Genomic DNA, 17,845 nt, shown 5'->3' on the forward strand with positions numbered 1-17,845 from the left:
TATTTTTTTGTAAATAATCATTAACTTAGAATTTAATGGCAGCAACACATTGCAAAAAAGTTGGCACAGGGGCATTTTTATCACTGTGTTACATGGCCTTTCCTTTTAACAACACTCAGTAAACGTTTGGGAACTGAGGAGACCAATTTTGAAGCTTTTCAGGTGGAATTCTTTCCCATTCTTGCTTGATGTACAGCTTAAGTTGTTCAACAGTCCAGGGTCTCCGTTGTGGTATTTTAGGCTTCATATTGCGTCACACATTTTCAATGGGAAACAGGTCTGGACTACAGGCAGGCCAGTCTAGTACCCACACTCTTTTACTATGAAGCCACGCTGTTGTAACATGTGGCTTGGCATTGTCTTGATAACGTTGCTTGGATGGCAACATATGTTCCTCCAAAAAAAAAAGTTTTGTCTGATTTTGAATGGGATTGTGCTGAAAATCAAATTTCCCCTCTGAGATTAATAACGTACTATCTAATCTAAAACCTGTATGCACCTTTCATAATTAATAACATTTGTATCGTCTCCTTCCGCTTCCGGATGCAAAAAAACAAGATGGCGCCGGTGTGTCTGGCTCGCCGCTTGTCTATGATCACTATTGTCAGTCATCGGTGGAGCTAAGGATGATATTTTAATATTGTTTTTAATACTTTGGAAACATTTTGTTGTTTTAATGTGCTGTATAAATAAAGTGTATTGAATTGGATTGGATTAATGGTGCCTTCCCTAATGTGTAAATTACCCATGCCTTGGGCACGAATACACCCACATACCATTTCAGATGCTGGCTTTTCAACTTTGCGCCTATAACAATCTGGATGGTTATTTAAATTTTTGTTCCGGATGACACAATGTCCACAGTTTCCAAAAACTATTTGAAATGTGGACTCGTCAGACCACAGAACTGTTTTACACTTTGCATCAGGCGAAGCCGGCGGCGTTTCTGGGTGTTGTTGATAAATGGCTTTCGCTTCGCATAGTAGAGTTTTAACTTGCACTTACAGATGTAGCGACGAACTGTAGTTACTGACAGTGTTTTTCTGAAGTGTTCTTGAGCCCATGTGGTGATATCTTTTACACACTGATGTCGGTTTTTGATGCAGTACCGCCAGAGGGATCGAAGGTCACAGGCATTCAATGTTGGTTTTCAGCCTTGTTGCTTACGTAATATGAAGGTGATTAACGCGTCTCCTTTCAACATTCTTAGGTGTCGTGAAAAGAAGTGAAGCAGTGTTAATATTATTAAACTTTCTAACAATTAAAGATGTGTGCGGTGACGCTGGAGTCTTTGAATGCGAGTCCACGTGCTTCATGTAACGTCATGTCTCGTCAAAATAGGAACATAGATTGCAGACGTCCACCAAGGCCAATGTTACAATCGTGTAGCTGTAGTTTCTGATCAAACATGAAAATCCACCACGTCCATTTTGGCAAAAGCATCTTGGCAGACGCGTTAAATGAAAAATAAATGTGGTCTTTGTGGTTAGTACTGATTGTTTTAAGTAACTTAAAGTGAAAACAACATTCTTTGCTGGAACATCTGGAAGAAATCATCTTTTGACGTCATCAAAAAACAGCGATGTATCCAAGTGTGTCGTTTGTTTAATCTGCTAGTGTTTTGCCACAGTGACTTATCTTCATCCTCTCCCTTCCCTTCCCCCCGTGAAGCATCGGTACTAATTATCAGCATTAGTCTCCATAATTGAGACGAGGAGCATCATGTCCAACGTCTGATCAAACTCAGATGTGACCACAGAGAAGGGAGACCACGTTTTTGTCTTATCATTCCTTTTGAATGGAGGAGAAACCTCCTTGAACGTCTCTTTCCTCGACGCCAAAACGTGTTAACCTTTGACTTATGGATACGTGCTTCGGCCAGGACGCCTCATTTGTCCCACTGTCGAAGGTAAATCAACAGGGACGCCACCAAAGCGGACAGATATCCTTTGATATTTCTCACTTGCTTGGATGAGTAATTCCATTTCCCAATCCTGCTATTACCCAGCAATGACTTGCAGGCCGGCCGCATCCAACCATCCATCCCAGACTGTCCAACCTACAGTACACATGCGTGGGTCAAAGTGCTCTAAAGTGAAAGCAATTCAACATCCCCCTCCGCCCTTTGAACTTCACTTCAGCACGCCGAACCCAAATGGAGAGAGGTTAAGAGTTTACACTGGTTTGGAAGCGCCAAAGCATCTAATGGAGGGTTGGGACGTTGATAAAAGACAGCAGGCATTAAAGCGTGACAAGGCACAGAAACAAGACATGTTTTGTTTGGCTCCTTTTAAAGGATGCATTCCATGGCAACAACGAGCTTGCTCACATGAAAGAAGCGGCGCAGACTAAAGAGCTTACCTTTGACTGCTGCAGATGGATGCCGTACAAGAGAATGTTCCGCAGTTTGGCTGCAGAGGCCAATTCCATGATGGCTGCTGGCTCTGACGCTCCTCCATCCAAAGTGCTTACATTGACCTATCAGAGGAAACAATATTTTGCAGTTGCACTCAATAAAATAGTACAGAGACTGAGGCCCCAAATTAGATTTTTTTTGCCCTCAAGTGACACAGATCTGATTTTTTTTGCCAGTCTAAAAGCTCCAAAGTGCTTCGAATCTGATCTTTTGGCATCAGATTCAGGCCACATCGGGCGGTAGTCCTGAATCCGATTGGAATCTGATTTTTTCAAATGTGACTGCAGTCCAAACGCAATGCGACCTGAATGTGATTTTTTTTCCCGTCAGCTTTGGGTGAGCTACATCACACGTGTGCGCCGGACAAGGCAGTCGAAGTGGTGACCCTCGCCCCATCACAACATCCGGTTTCGGTTTCTATTTAAGACAACTGAATTTTCGGTGCATCACTGGTCAATAATGCACAAATAATAGGCCATATGTACAAAGCCCAAAATCAGTGAAGTTGGCGGCGTTTCTGGGTGTTGTTGATAAATGGCTTTCGCTTTGCATAGTAGAGTTTTAACTTGCACTGACAGATGCAGCGACGAACTGTAGTAACTGACAGTGGTTTTCTGAAGTGTTCCTGAGCCCATGTGGTGATATCCTTTGATACAGTATCGCCTGAGGGATCCAAAGTCACGGGCATTCAATGTTATGTGCAGTGATTTCTCCAGATTCTCTGAACCTTTTGATGATATTACTGACCGTAGATGGTGAAATCCCTAAATTTCTTGCAATTGCTCGTTGAGAAATGTTGTTCTTAAACTGTTCGACAATTTGCTCACGCATTTGTTCACAAAGTGGTGACCCTCACCCCATCCTTGTTTGTGAATGACTAAGCATTTCATGGAAGCTGCTTTTATACCCAATCATGGCACCCACCGGTTCCCAATTAGCCTGTTCACCTGTGGCATGTTCCAAATAAGTGTTTGATGAGCATTCCTCAACTTTCTCAGTCTTTTTTGCAATTTGTGCCAGCTTTTTTGAAACATGTTGCAGGCATCAAATTCCAAATGAGCTAAATAAAGTTTTCCAGTTCGAACGTTAAGTATCTTGTCTTTGCAGTCTATTCAACTGAATATAAGTTGAAAAGGATTTGCAAATCATTGTATTCTGTTTGTATTTACGATATACACAACGTGCCAACTTCACTGGTTTTGAGTTTTGTAATATATGAATATATATTTTAATTTCCGAAGAAATAGCAATTGTTGAAAGACTGGCAATTGTTGAAAGACTGGAATTGACGTTGTGGCTCATTTGCTTACATGTGAGTTAAAAAATAAAGCTAACTTAGATCCACACTGATGTCTGTGTCTCCTCTAATTCACAGCCATAAAAAGATTACAACCCTCCCAAATTTATTACACTGTATACATCCATTCATACATTATATTACTTTAATTGACTTTCACGTAAAAAAAACCGCTAATTTTTAAGGTATTGCGACTTTTATTTTATTTTGTAATAGTAGCGACTTCCTCACGGTCAACTTCCTTTGTTTTCACTTTATCAAAGTGCACGTGCAAGTGATGTCGAGGCCGCATTGGGGCCACATCGGGGCCTGTGCGCGTTTACAATAAAAATCACAAATTACTTGCAGTGTAAACAGTCAGCTGGAAAAAATCAGATCTAAAAAGAAAATCAGATTTGAGCTACTTTGGCCTGCAGTGTTAACATAGTCTAAGTCACAAACATGTTGGATTCTTTGTTTGGACACTTTGTTACCTCCAATGTTTCACTGTACGATAATCGAAACTGCGTATGAAAACTAGGGCAATATTTTGTTGAAAACCGACTCAAAGATAAGTGGGCTGTATGAAATCGAAGTATCGTGATGTGCGATATCAGTGATTTTATTTTTATTTTTTTTAAACATTTGCTTATTGTATTTTTGATATATACAGTCCAGAAATACAATTAAACACATGTCAAATGTTCTTTTTTTCTCCCCCAAACAAGTAACCATAACAATTATATATAAAAATCAAAAACATAAGTAAAACATGCATCAGGCAAATAGACATGAAGCCACAAACAACTGCACACGGTGTACCAATACACAAAAGCACACAAAAGGCTCATCCATTATATACCTTGCAATAATAATAAATTTTCAATCATATCATATGTACAAAACCCAAAACCAGTGAAGTTGGCGGCTTTTCTGGGTGTTGTTGATAAATGGCTTTCAATCGGGGTAAAATTTGAGATCAGTCTCTCGGGATCACCCGGGAAGAAGAGCTGAACGAAGTAGCTAGGGAGAGGGAAGTCTGGGCTTCTCTGCTTAGGCTGCTGCCCCCACGACCCGACTTTGGATAAGCGGCAGAAGATTGATGGATGGACGAGTCTTCTAGCCAACAAAGTAGTAAATACTACCAAGTTTTTTTGGGATTTGTTAAGAGACACCACTGATTTTCTTCCCGATAAGATACAGAGTAAAATTTAGGCTGGTATCGGCGATACCAATTCGATACTGTGCAAATATAGCTAATGTGTGTGGTCAAATGTAAAAAGTAGAAAAGTGTTGCTGTTCTTGGGGAACCATTTTCAAATGATGTAAAATCACAGGGACAGACAAATGATGTTGTTATTCGGCACTGAATGCGTAACCTTATTTATGTATTCAACTTTGTATGTAGTGTCTCCATATAGCCTACGATAAAAGGATACACGTACTTGCTGTTTCAGAATACTGCGACTCATTTTATTGCCAGTAATTTTCTGACATAAACAAATAAACTGAATCACTGATTGGAACACAATGTGCCGCTGTGCTTGCGCATTACGTACTTACCGAGGCGGAAAAAAAAGTAGTTCCCAACAATTCCGCTTCATTCAGACAAGATCTCAATGATTTAGTTACTTTACTCTGTGTTCCTGTATTGATATCATTATCTCAAACAACTAAAGTATGAAAAGTATCGATATTTTTATTTGAAAATCGATATTAGAGCATAAAGATCTGGTAACGGCGGTATTGATATTTCGGTATTGAGCCGCAGATACTACGTAATTATCATACACGCTTAAATTGTGCAATTTCCAGAACAATACATCCATAGGGGTGGGTACAAACTCAAGTACTTTTTTAGCACCGACCGAATCCCGCTGGTCCGAGTCACGTAAAATCCAACAGTGCTACAGTATGTTACAAAACCCTGGTTGTATGTGACGTCGCGCCTGGCACTTGGCAATCACTCCAGCAGCACTGAGAGCGGACTCAGCCAAACTACCTCTTGGTAATGTTGCCAACAAAGTAGATCCAACATAAGTACAGTAAGGCTCCACTTTACACAAATGCACTAGCTCAATGCTAATATACATTGTCTTTTCTATTGACATGCTACTGATTAGTATTAGCAATTTTACCTTTTTAATTTCAACACCTTTTAAATTTGAAAAAAATTATGAAAACTACAAATAAGATGCACGGTACAACCAAACAGCAGGTGCGTAATTAGTACAATACTTACAGTTTTAACACTTTGTATGACGCAGCAACAGACAGCAAATACTGAAATGACCAACACACCATAAACTATACACTACTGCCATCTAACGTCTTGGACTTGCAACTGTAATTGCAACTTTGTGTCATACGTGCAAATAGCCATAATGAATCAATAAACAACAACTGAAACTCAGTTATCATAATCAACTAATTTTTAAATGATGCAATACAAAAATGTGATTTTATTTTCAAAAACAATGAATATATATATAAACACACTTGAACCGTACCATACAGAAAATTAGTACAGTTGAGTACCGTTATCGATTCCCAGGGAACCGAAATCGCCATCATGTCAGTTCAAATGTGAACGGTGCCAATTCCTATATATCAGGGATTCTAAAACTGTGTGTACATCTAGTGGTACGCCAAAGCATCACTTGATTAAAGTACAGTGTTGTATTGCCCTAAATTCAAAGACAGTGTTGCTGTTCAAATTGTGTGTAGTGTTACAATGGCCAAAATTGTGTGTAGTGGTAACTGTACCACTAACATATGAAATATACTTGTTAAATAAAACCTCTGCCATGTTTTTTAATGAATACTTACGCCTACTACACTACAGTCATTTTAATGTTGGTCTGTATGGTGGTACTTGGAAAGCCAAGTTTTTTTTAGGTAGTACTTGATGGAAAATGTTTGAGGACCACTGCTATACAATCAATGGTCCTAATATGCAGGAATTCACAACTTTGGTTGATACAGATAGTTTTCCGATACGATCTGTCTATCTGTGTTGGCCCTGCAATGAGGTGGCGATTTGTCCAGGGTGTACCCCGCCTCCCGCCCGAATGCAGCTGAGATAGGCTCCAGCACCCCCCGTGACCCCAAAAGGGACAAGCGGTAGACAATGGATGGATGGATATCAGCAAGAATCAAATATACTTTTACTATTTTGTAGTGTGGAATGTTAGAAAAGGTGTCATCAAGTCAAATGAGTCAAACAGAGAACAATGATAGGTGTGAAAAACACAAATCTATTTATTATTAACTGTCTGGAATTTACTAATGCAGACTTTAAAGGGGACCTATGATGAAATTTGTCTTTTCTGACAAAGTCGGATACTCTTGTTAAATAATGCAAAAGTATTTCATCATAAGGTTCGTACATTTTGGCGTAATCTTGCATGCAGTTTTGGATGCTTTTTTTCCCGCTAGGTTTTGCAGTTGTGACATCACAACAAGGTGGATGTCTTTTTTTGGACATAAAGTCTAATTCTCCTCCCCCATAGCTTCAGGCTAAAAGGAAACAGAAAAAGTATAACATATTATTTACCCAGTTTTTAACTTTAACTTTGTAGCACTTTGAGATCCAGTTTGATTGAAAGTGCATTAGAAATTCGCTTAATTATTATTTTTATATAATCTTCACATGCATATAATAACAGCGATGTGCATCTTGCAGCAATGTACAGTAAATTATGCCAAAAGCATGTTTTTTTATGCAGCTAGTATGAATGCTTTAAATGAGTTTAAAGCTTCTGTGAAAGGACTGCAGTCTACCTTGTCTGTATGCACATATGTCATGTGAGCAAGTTTTAATGTTGTAAATGTGATGTTTTATGTGTTTTATTCTGTTTTTAATGTAACCTTTCTGCTGCCCTCTTGGCCAGGTCTCCCTTGGAAAAGAGATCCTTGATCTCAATGGGATTTTTACCTGGTTAAATAAAGGCTAAATAAAATAAAATAGTATGTAGTACCTAATAAATATACAGTTTTGAAGTTTATTTTCCACTGTGTCTGGTAAGAAATAGAGGTGGCGACATCAAGATACAGTACAGGCCAAAAGTTTGGACACACCTTCTCCTCATTCAATGCGTTTTTTTTAATTTTCATGACTATTTACATCGTAGATTGTCACTGAAGACATCAAAACTATGAATAAGCAGTTATGTATGCTTTGCACACTCTTGGCATTCTCTCGATGAGCTTCAAGCACACCTGTGAAGTAAAAACCATTTTAGGTGACTACCTCTTGAAGCTCATCGAAAGAATGCCAAGAGTGTGCGAAAAAGTAATCAGAGCAAAGGGTGGCTATTTTGAAGAAACTAGAATATAGAACATGTTTTCAGTTATTTCACTTTTTTTTGTTGAGTACATAACTCCACATGTGTTAATTCGAAGTTTTGAGACCTTCAGTGACAATCTACAATGCAAACAGTTATGTAAATAAAGAAAACACATTGAATTAGGTGTGTCCAAACTTTTGGTCTGTACTGTATATATTTAAACAGTGTACATTTTTTTAAAGATACATTTTAAGAGGGTCAGGCATGGTTTCAATCGCAATAACGCTTCCACAAACGATCATCTTGCAGACAGACTTAAAAAAAAGGGGTTAAAAAAACGACTGTGTAGCAAAATTGATACACAAAGCTTATCCAAAACATGTGTCACACACCACAAAAAAAGGTTTTAAATGCAAAAAACGAAATGTTTCTTTGGTCACAATAATTAATTAGGTTAAGATCATGGCGCAGTAAGTTAAATATTGCGGACACGTTTGTTACTGGATACTTTCTAATAAGCTTCTGCCTTGGCAACTTTGTATTGTAAGTAATATGCAACTATAATTATTTGATACTTGTTTATATTGAGTGTGCTGTTTTGTACTGCAATATTGTTCTATAAAGGACACTTAATACGTATGCCTAGCTTGTGTGCTATTGTGTGCTTAGCTTTTGTGCAGCTTATAGCCTACCATGTTTACCTTTTTGTAAATGACTTGACTAAAATACAAGAAAATACCAACTTGTGTTTATTGCAGGACATACAGATGTTAACTGGCTGTCTGGCTTTGCACAAGTAAACGTGCAGCAGGACTGCTCGTATTGGAGCGCTTATGTTAAACATTTGACATGCGAGCCAATTACAATCACGTATTATTTTTTTGTACTGTATATCAGATTGATATCTGTTATTAATAATGGGACACCCCTATCCAAAACATAGTTATATTATGCTGTTTTAAATAAACAGTAATATACAAAATGTTAAATAGTTACCTAATAGATTATTGATCATTCTGAGGTTGGACTCGTCCTTTGTTGTCCCTGAATCTTTAATTATTCGTCGTAGCGTGCCATTTTGGTCATTTATTTGCTTCATTTTGGAGAAAGCCCTTCTCTGTTCCCAGTGTGGAAAATAAGAGCCACAACTCTGGTGTCTTAGTACTCTTGTCCATATGGTGCACAAACTATATTGCTTGAGGCGTCGGCAGATCTTTCTTTTCCCCCCATAAGATCTAATTTTCTCAGACAAAACATTGTCCGTCTGCTTTTTCCGCCACCAACGTTCTCCACTGATTGCTCCCATGTGACCAAAGCTGCGATAACTAACACACAAGGTAAGGCAAACACTAAACAGGATGTTTCACAAGCGTGACGTTCAGAGGCCTTTATAACTTTCTGTGAAGACACAACTTCCTAAGCGGACTTCACACTCATGGAACCGATCAATCGGGGACATTTATGGGGGATTTTTTTGGGCATTCAGAAAAGTCCTCACCCAAACGACGACCACCGGATGGAGAAGAGTTTGATTGGCAGCCTCTAAGGCCTGAAATGTGGTCTCAATTGTATCCAGGGCGGAGTCATTAATCTGGAATCAAAAATACAGATATCATCATAATAAAGACCAGACCAGTGTGATAAGCAGCCACGTCAAAATGATGTTTCGTCAACTCACAGAAAACTGGATGAAGTTCCAGGTCTTAAACAGATACCTGACGTTGTCTCCTGTCAGATCTGGGATGATGTCCAGCTCCTGGAAGACAGAGACACTATTCAGGGTTCTAATGGAGCTCAAGCATAACATTTGAAGAGTTTTGTGAAGACAACACGGCATCTCTCTGTAGTCTCTTTGATGGGTAATTTTTCTTTTTCTGTGTTTTTCACATGACAAACTGTTTGGCGACACGCTAGGATGCAAAAGCCACTTTCCCCCCGAGGTTTGCTGCAGAGTACAGACGAGAGAGACTGTGGGGTAGGGATGTCCCGATCCAGGTTTTTGCACTTCCGATCCGATACCGATATTGTTTTTGCACTTCCGATCCGATACCGATACTGACCGATACTGGCCTATCCGAGCATGTATTAAAGTTTAAAGTTATTTAGCCTACTTAGTTGTCAGAATCATGTTGAAAAGGGTTTTAGTACTCTTGATAACAACTAGCTAGCTGAATTAGGGGAGTTTGAATAATACACAATGGTTGGTAACAAGAAACTGACCTGTTTATTCAAGGATAAACACAAAATAGACAAAATTATACATGACAAACAGAAATGGCATCATTGAACTAGGGCTGGGCGATATGGCCTTTTTTTAATATTGCGATATTTTAAGGCCATATTGCGATACACGATATATATGTGGATATTTTGCCTTAGCCTTGAATGAACACTTGATGCATATAATCACAGCAGTATGATGATTCCATGTGTCTACATTAAAACATTCTTCTTCATACTGCATTAATATATGCTACTTTTAAACTTTCATGCAGAGAAGGAAATCACAACTAAAAAAATCACTATTTTTTTCATACGGTGTTGATCTGGAAATGTTTGCCTGGGCATTTTGATGGTGTGGGCGTGTGGAGATAAGCGTCTCGACAGACGTTACAATATTTGAACAATGATGACGAAAACTGTTTTCTCTGTCGTGTCCGTGTCGAAAATTGTTATGCGCTTATTTTTTTATTTGATTTTGTGCGTGGCATAGATTTGCCGTGCACAGAGGACGCTTGAGCAGTGCGCAATTGCACAGGCACGCACCTTAGAGGGAACATTGTTCGCACGGCTGCGCCATGCTGCTACCTCTCTGCTCGGGGAGGACGTATACGTATGTGACGTATGACGTGACAGTATGTGACGTATAACGTATACGTATGTGACGTATGTCGTGACAGTATGTGACGTGTGTAAGAAGGTGCGCTTGCTGTCTGTGAGAGGGAGAGACAGGAAAGAGTGAGAAGAGCCTGTCGTGTAATGCCAGCAGCTAAAAGCAACTGCGTGAGAATCCACAGACCTGTGGATGTGTTGAAGGTGTGCTGGAAAATGCGGAACGGAAATTAGGGAGCAGCAGAAAAGTGGTATGTATTATTTAAAATCGGAGCGTTAGAAAACACGGACCGGAGTTTTTTTTTTTAAACTGGATCTTGATCGGCATTTTCCCATGCCTTGCCGATACGCATTTTTTGGCAAATATCGGCGGCCGATCCGATCCAAATATCGGATCGGGACATCCCTACTGTGGGGAATAGGTTGATTTCAGTCACGTGACTTTTGAACGGAAGTAAACTAAGTGGTGGGTCACCAAACCAAAATGGCAGAGTGCGAACTATTTGAATATCCAAGAGGCCTAGATCTTACTGCTAAAAGCAGATACGGACAAAAAATCTAACTATGCGATAGAATAGATCCCTATACTTTATGAAAAAAGGATTTGTCGAGTGATATCAAGGATTATCAGTCGGTTGCGTTCTCAGACATATCGAACTATTGTGGTCCAGATGTCATTCTACGCGACAAAACAGATGAAAACTTGGAAAAGCATGGAGGTCTACAACTTCTGTGTGTGTGGCTGGGTCAAGATAATTGGTATCAAGACTCTGTGCATCGTTTTTGCTCGGGTAAGGTTGCATTTCATCATTTAACTTCTTGTCTACTGATGATTGTTGCTGTTGCACGCTCCGTTTACGAGTATGCGTGTTTTTCCTGTATTCATCAAAATATAACTATATATGTCAACATTGTGTATGTGCAGAAATATTAATTTATGATTGCTGCTTTTGGTAAAAACTTAACCCTTTTAGGTTTTGCTCACATTTGATTTCTTTTATTTAGACTCGCCGAGTTGGTGCTTCACAAAACACTCGTAGCAAAAGTGTGTTTAAGAAGTACAAATAATATCAACATAATACTTGAATGGGAAATAATAAACGTTAAAAGTACATCAAACTAACCTTTAACGAAGGGATCACTGCAAACTCATGCATTCTTCGACTTTGCTCCGTTGGACTGCAGTGTGAGGTGCATGCTTTTCTCGCCGTTCTTTAAAATTGTGCACTCTTCCTCCCTTTTTGATTACCTCTCGAGGAACTCTGAAGAAACGTTTATTCCTTTTGCGATTTGAACGATTCGTACAGCCAAAAACAACGCACGCAAAGGACATTTTTTTCTTCGAGAAAGGCTAAACGACGCCTAGTACCAGTTGAGAACTTAGTTAGCTTGACCACCACTCAACGGGACGTGACGTCAGTAACATACCAACAATACGTTATCAAAAAGAAGATTTGTTGAGTTGAGCGATCTCCAGGATTATCCCTCGGTCGTGTTCCCAGACATGTCGAACTATCTAAATGCGTTTTAAGAACTCCAAAACAAAAATAAAACACAAATAATATCAAGATAATACTCAAATGGGAAATACTGAACATTAAAATTATATCAAACAAAACTTTAACGAAGTGATCACTGCAAACTTGTGCGTTCTTTGACTTTTCTTGTCGCCTTTTGAAAAATATTGCACTCTTTCACCCTTCTTGATTAACTCTGAAGAAACTTTTATCTTTATCTAAAACAAGCACAGGGCATTTTTCTCAGAGAAAGGCAAAATGCCGCCCAGAACGCAATACATATACGCTCGCTACCCCACCACTTCAAGTCTTGCATATTTAATGAGCCGGAGATGATGTCAAGTGAATACAACCTATTGACAATATAGAATCTTTGACGTTTTAAGTCTTTAAATCTGCTACATTGAAACGTTTTTTGAACACATCGCCAATAGTTTTAGTTCGTGGTCTCTCCAGTCATTGGGCCTTGGCCTATGAAGATTGATGTTTGGTGAAGTCTGATTCTTCAGTTTCACACTCGCAACAAGCGAACAGACAAAAGCACTCAGTGTCTGGCATGGAGATGCACTTGCTCTCATTGGTTACAAGTGTTAAATATGGAATGGAAAGCACATGTCAAAGGTCTAATTAGTCTTGAAAGATAACAGCTTTGAGCTTCAGATGGGGAAGGAAAAAAATAATTTCAGTCTGAAATGATTATGGATTTGAAGGGTAAGGAATGGACTAGATTTGAAGCAGGTTGCCCATGAAATCCCAGAGTGGAAATGTTTGTTTAAATTTAGGCATAACGGCTTTGAGAGCCGAGGAGGGCAATGGCGGATTGACGACTTAAGCCAACGCAGAAGACAAATGTGGCTTCAGTCTTCCTTCTCTCAAGTCCTCACATTTACTCTGTAACCAATGACGTCATCGAGCAGGGGTGTCCAAACCTTTTTCCAACAAGTGCGGGGGGCTATTTTATTTTTCACGTTCGTTTATTAAACCTTATCTAGGTCAGTTTAGTGTATTTCAAGAAAGAAATATGTTATCAAACTACCATAAATACTTTCTAGCATTAGCTAAATTTCTTGTAACTATTCAACAATTCAACTTGTTCTTGTTACATTAAAGGGGAATTGCATTTAAATAAAAAACTTGCCTATCATTCACAATCCACATGGAAGAAACAAACATATCTTTTTTTTTTAATGCGTTTTAAGACATATGTTTTTCTTTTTTTATGCATTTCAAGACGTGAAATACGGCAAATACGAGGTGGCTAACAATGTCGCTAATGGGAGTACTCTATTCCACCCATAAAGCCCTCTAAAAAAACATCCAAAAACTGCCCACAATACTCCATATACATATTGTGACCTGAATATTAACCAATTATTATTAGCGATATTGTTATTATAAGCATTTACGCAGACAATCTATTTTTAGCCACGCCTTGATCACATAGAGCTAACAAGCTTACTCTGCTATATTGACATATTATTGAGCACAGCAGGCACAAGACAAAACTTGTTGAATTAGGTCCTGACATTGAGCAACTCTAACATAACGTTGAAACAACATGCTTTTTGACAACGTTTATTCAATGTCAGGTTGAGACATTGATTTGACCATTGAAATTGTGTCATTTCCCAACCAACAACGTGGATCCAACGTTGGAAATCAACGTTGTCTCAATTTACAAATACAACTATTTTGCAACGTTCTTTCAAAGTCCATTTTAAAGGACATGTTTGTATAATCAACGATGTATCAATGTCTTGTGCCTGCTGGGAGCCGGTGAGCTGCTGCCTCGCCCTGAGTTGGTGAAAGTTAATTCTGGATTATAAATTATGAGGACATAACCAGGCCTGGATAGTAGAAGGATGTGGTCATTATGCAAGAAAGTGGTCAACTTTGACATTCAACTTATACCCATGGATGGCGTGAAAGACATAAAAAGGAGGATTATGATGAATTCTTCATCCAAACGGGATGATATAAACATCCCATCAGTTGGCATCTTAATAAAAGCAGACATTGTACAGTAAGTGATTGTTTTATTATGTTTGTAGTTTGTATTTCTTGTTCAGCACTTAGCAATACTGCTACATGATGCTTAGTGTTGTTGTTGATGAGAAAAGCAAACGTAGTGATACGTCTGTGAAATTAATACGCCGCCGTATGCTTAAAATGCGTAAATACTATATGTTATTATGAATCAACCTGTTACTACATTACAGTTACAGCATGTGCATAAAACGATGATGGAGGCTTTTGGATGATTTAAGAGCGCTATTTATGGGCTCTATTGTTAGCTGACTTTTGCATGCTTTAATGTACAATTTAGAATGCATAAAAAAATAAAAACTTGTCTTGTCTTTCATAAGCATCGTGAATGATAGATAAAATTCCCCAAAAAAGTGCCTTTAAGCCTGTTATCCATGTAGCCCATAGCTGAAACCGCCACTGCTAACATGGAGTATTTGTAAAACCGAATCTAAACTTGATACTTGAAGTAACTTCCAGCTTCAATCATCATGATGAAGTGCTTGTGACAGTTTTCCAACAGCAGACGTTAATTCTTTTGCATTTTCCACTCGCGTTTCACCTCGCCCAAAAACAAAGTCCCCCCCAAAAAACATCGATCTCATTCCAAAAACACCCACGGGACGAACTCGCAGCCCCACCAGGCACCTGAACGTTGACGGGAATGTCTCCGATCGGACGTCGCCGACCTCGAGCCACCTCTGGGATCCGCCCGCCTGACACAAGAGGATGATGGAGTACTTAGAGCTGGTTGAAAGGCAGGCGGACGCATGTTTGGTTCCCGTAACGCTCCCCTGCTCCTGTACGCACATCCAGGGAATACATCGGGAGGATAATCCAGGAAATATGGCTGACATGAGGCCATGTGTGTGTGATTTGTACGCATCAACACGTCCAGCAGGCGATGGGACGGAATTATGAGGACTTAACCGGGCGGTCACGACATCTTGAACACACTCCTGAGCACTGCAGAGGTGCTGAAATAAAGGAGTTGAAGAAGAAGCTACAGGAGAAGATGTGAAGCTGTCTGATGGTCCACATATGCTCTTCACCATTGTGCGCTAACATGAAGCAAGGGGCAACAAGGGAATCAGACTTGTCGAGAGTAGGAATAAAAAGTTCAATGGCGGTTTTGGAAAAAAACTAAGTATGCGGACACAACGCTACACACTCAATTAATCAAACAAACTTTTGTGGTTCTGCAAATATGACCGCCATCTGGTCTCCTGCATGCTGAGGAGTGGAAGATGAAGATGGAGGTCGAGAGATGTTACACAGACTTTATTATTTGTTTGACCACAGACGGATCATTTTCACCACCGGACCACCCAGATGCCCGACTCACAATGTGGAGTGATGGGGAGCCTCGATGGTGATCCGTCTTGTTATGCTAATCACAAACCTTTTAATCGGAACTCTGGCTGTCACAACGTACCATTTGCAGGGCGAAAAAAGCCTTGTGGAGGGTGTCGGCCAGCATCCTCGCATGCTCACGTCCGCCTGTGATCATGCAGAGCGACTGCGACAGAGTGTCTGGAAGAAAAGAACGCTACAACATCAGCGTAGAACTGACAGAAGGACATTGACCTCTGTCAAGTACAATTAAAGATTGTCTTAGTCGAATCTGATTCGTTAGATTTTGCCCAGAGTCAATGATCAGTCAAACGTTTAAAAAAGAATTTCATAAACAGATGTTGATATGTAGTAGTGCAGGCTTACTTACTCTTGATTTTTATCAATAATTACAGTTCTAAAATAAATAAAATTCCTTCTCAAACATATTTGGTAGTCTTATCAAACTTACAAAGCACTCACTCTCTGTCTCACCGCCCCTCTCTCAGCTAACTAGTTGCTAAGCTAACAAAGCTAAGCTAGTCGCGGTCCAAAGCAACTACGCTCCGAAGACGTCTGCTCCCTTACGCTGCTGCTACTTCGCCTACAGCTCCGAAGACAGCAAGAACTTGACTCGGTGAAAGAAACAATGTGAGCATGGCTCCCTGCTCTTCGTGCACCGTTCTCATGGATAGGTTGGCTCTACTAGAGGACCGTGTCCGCCAGTTAGAGCAGAATCATTTTGTAACTTTAGGCGCCGCAGACATGTTGGCTAGCGTTAGCTGTCGCAACCTGATTAGCCCAGTTTGTATCAGCCCAAAGCGGCCCACAAGCCACGGTAAACTGGTTGAGACGCATAATAGATATAGCCCTTTAGCTAGTCCTACACCCCATTCTATGGACACCACACCTTAGTCACAGGAGACCCCATCACCCGGAACATTCCGTTTAGTTAACCAGCCATAATTAGGTGTACTTGTAATGAAAATTGCACTTATTTTGTTTGATTACAAAAAAGAGGAATGTTTTTAATTGTACGTCAACATGGACGAAGATTTAACATTTAAATTGACATTGAAGCTAGTCTTAGGGAGCTGACTCGCAACAGGCCGAGTAAACATGTATGACAGGCTAATCGCACCACCAGCTACACAAATATAGTTGTACACGTCTGATCCAATGAAACTAGGATGAGATCGTCACAGATTACAAAAAGGAACATAGCTCAGACTTGTAATCTTGCTCGAAAGCTGTCTCGGCATCGAGTACCCCCTGCTTGCGAGAGGCAGTGATGAGAGGTGTAGTAGATTAGTCTCGCTTAACAAGTGGCTGCCTAGTTTTTGTAAGGAACAGGTACTAACCTTTATTGATAATTGGCACTCTTTCTGGGGCAAACTGGGCTGAGGAGGGACGGCCTTCACCCTAACCAGGAAGGCGCCATCACTCTTTCCAGAAATATAGACTACTATTTGAGTCAAGCTTGACAAACTACACTCGAGCAAGCTTGGATACAGACAATTACAGTGTCTGTTAGTTCGGGTGAGGAGTCAGTTAAGCTGGAACTAACCAGCGCCAGGCTGGAAAATTCCTGCACACATAGCATTTCTTGTAGAATAATACACATATTTTTTCTGTTGTGACTGTGCCATAGGTGAACATGCATTCTACTGTGGTGGAAAATTATGACGCGTTAAATCTCAAGGAAATAATCTCAATATTAATATCAGTACTACGGATACCATTAACAAAAATGCCTCAAAACAGCCCAATACCTGTAAAATGGGCTTTTTAAACATCAGATCATTGTCTTCCAAAAAGTTATTAGGTAAAGAGGTCATTAGAGACAACAATCTTAACGTCATTGGTCTCAGCGAAACTTGCCCAAAACCAGATTAATTTTTCCCGCCTGACGAGACATCTCCTCCTAACTGTACGAGTGCACATATTGCCTGTCCCCTTGAAAGGGGTGGAGGTGTCGCACTGATATCCAGTGAAAACCTTAACCTTAGCCTTAATCTAAGTAATAAACATAAATCATTTGAGGTGTTTATTATGAGGTCTGTCAAACCTCTACCTCTCTATCTGGCTGTTATTTACCGCCCCCCTGTGCCCTATTCAGACTTTATCTGTGAATTTTCAGAGTTTGTCGCTGATCTAG

The 17,845-nt window shown here is 39.8% G+C and overlaps 1 protein-coding gene across 1 annotated transcript in view; it reads right to left on the reverse strand.

Moving 5' to 3' along the window:
- Positions 1–17,845, reverse strand: part of crppa (CDP-L-ribitol pyrophosphorylase A) — a 77,501-nt gene that overhangs the window by 40,376 nt on the left and 19,280 nt on the right. The window contains exons 6-9 of the mRNA XM_061945810.2: positions 15,791–15,888; positions 9,660–9,737; positions 9,480–9,572; positions 2,362–2,478 (exon numbers count right to left, since the gene is read on the reverse strand). Coding sequence (XP_061801794.1) covers positions 2,362–2,478; positions 9,480–9,572; positions 9,660–9,737; positions 15,791–15,888 — 386 coding nt within the window. The remainder of the gene's footprint in view (positions 1–2,361; positions 2,479–9,479; positions 9,573–9,659; positions 9,738–15,790; positions 15,889–17,845) is intronic.

This window comes from Nerophis lumbriciformis, linkage group LG04 (genome assembly GCF_033978685.3).
Source record: "Nerophis lumbriciformis linkage group LG04, RoL_Nlum_v2.1, whole genome shotgun sequence".
NCBI classification, from domain to species: Eukaryota; Metazoa; Chordata; class Actinopteri; order Syngnathiformes; family Syngnathidae; genus Nerophis; species Nerophis lumbriciformis.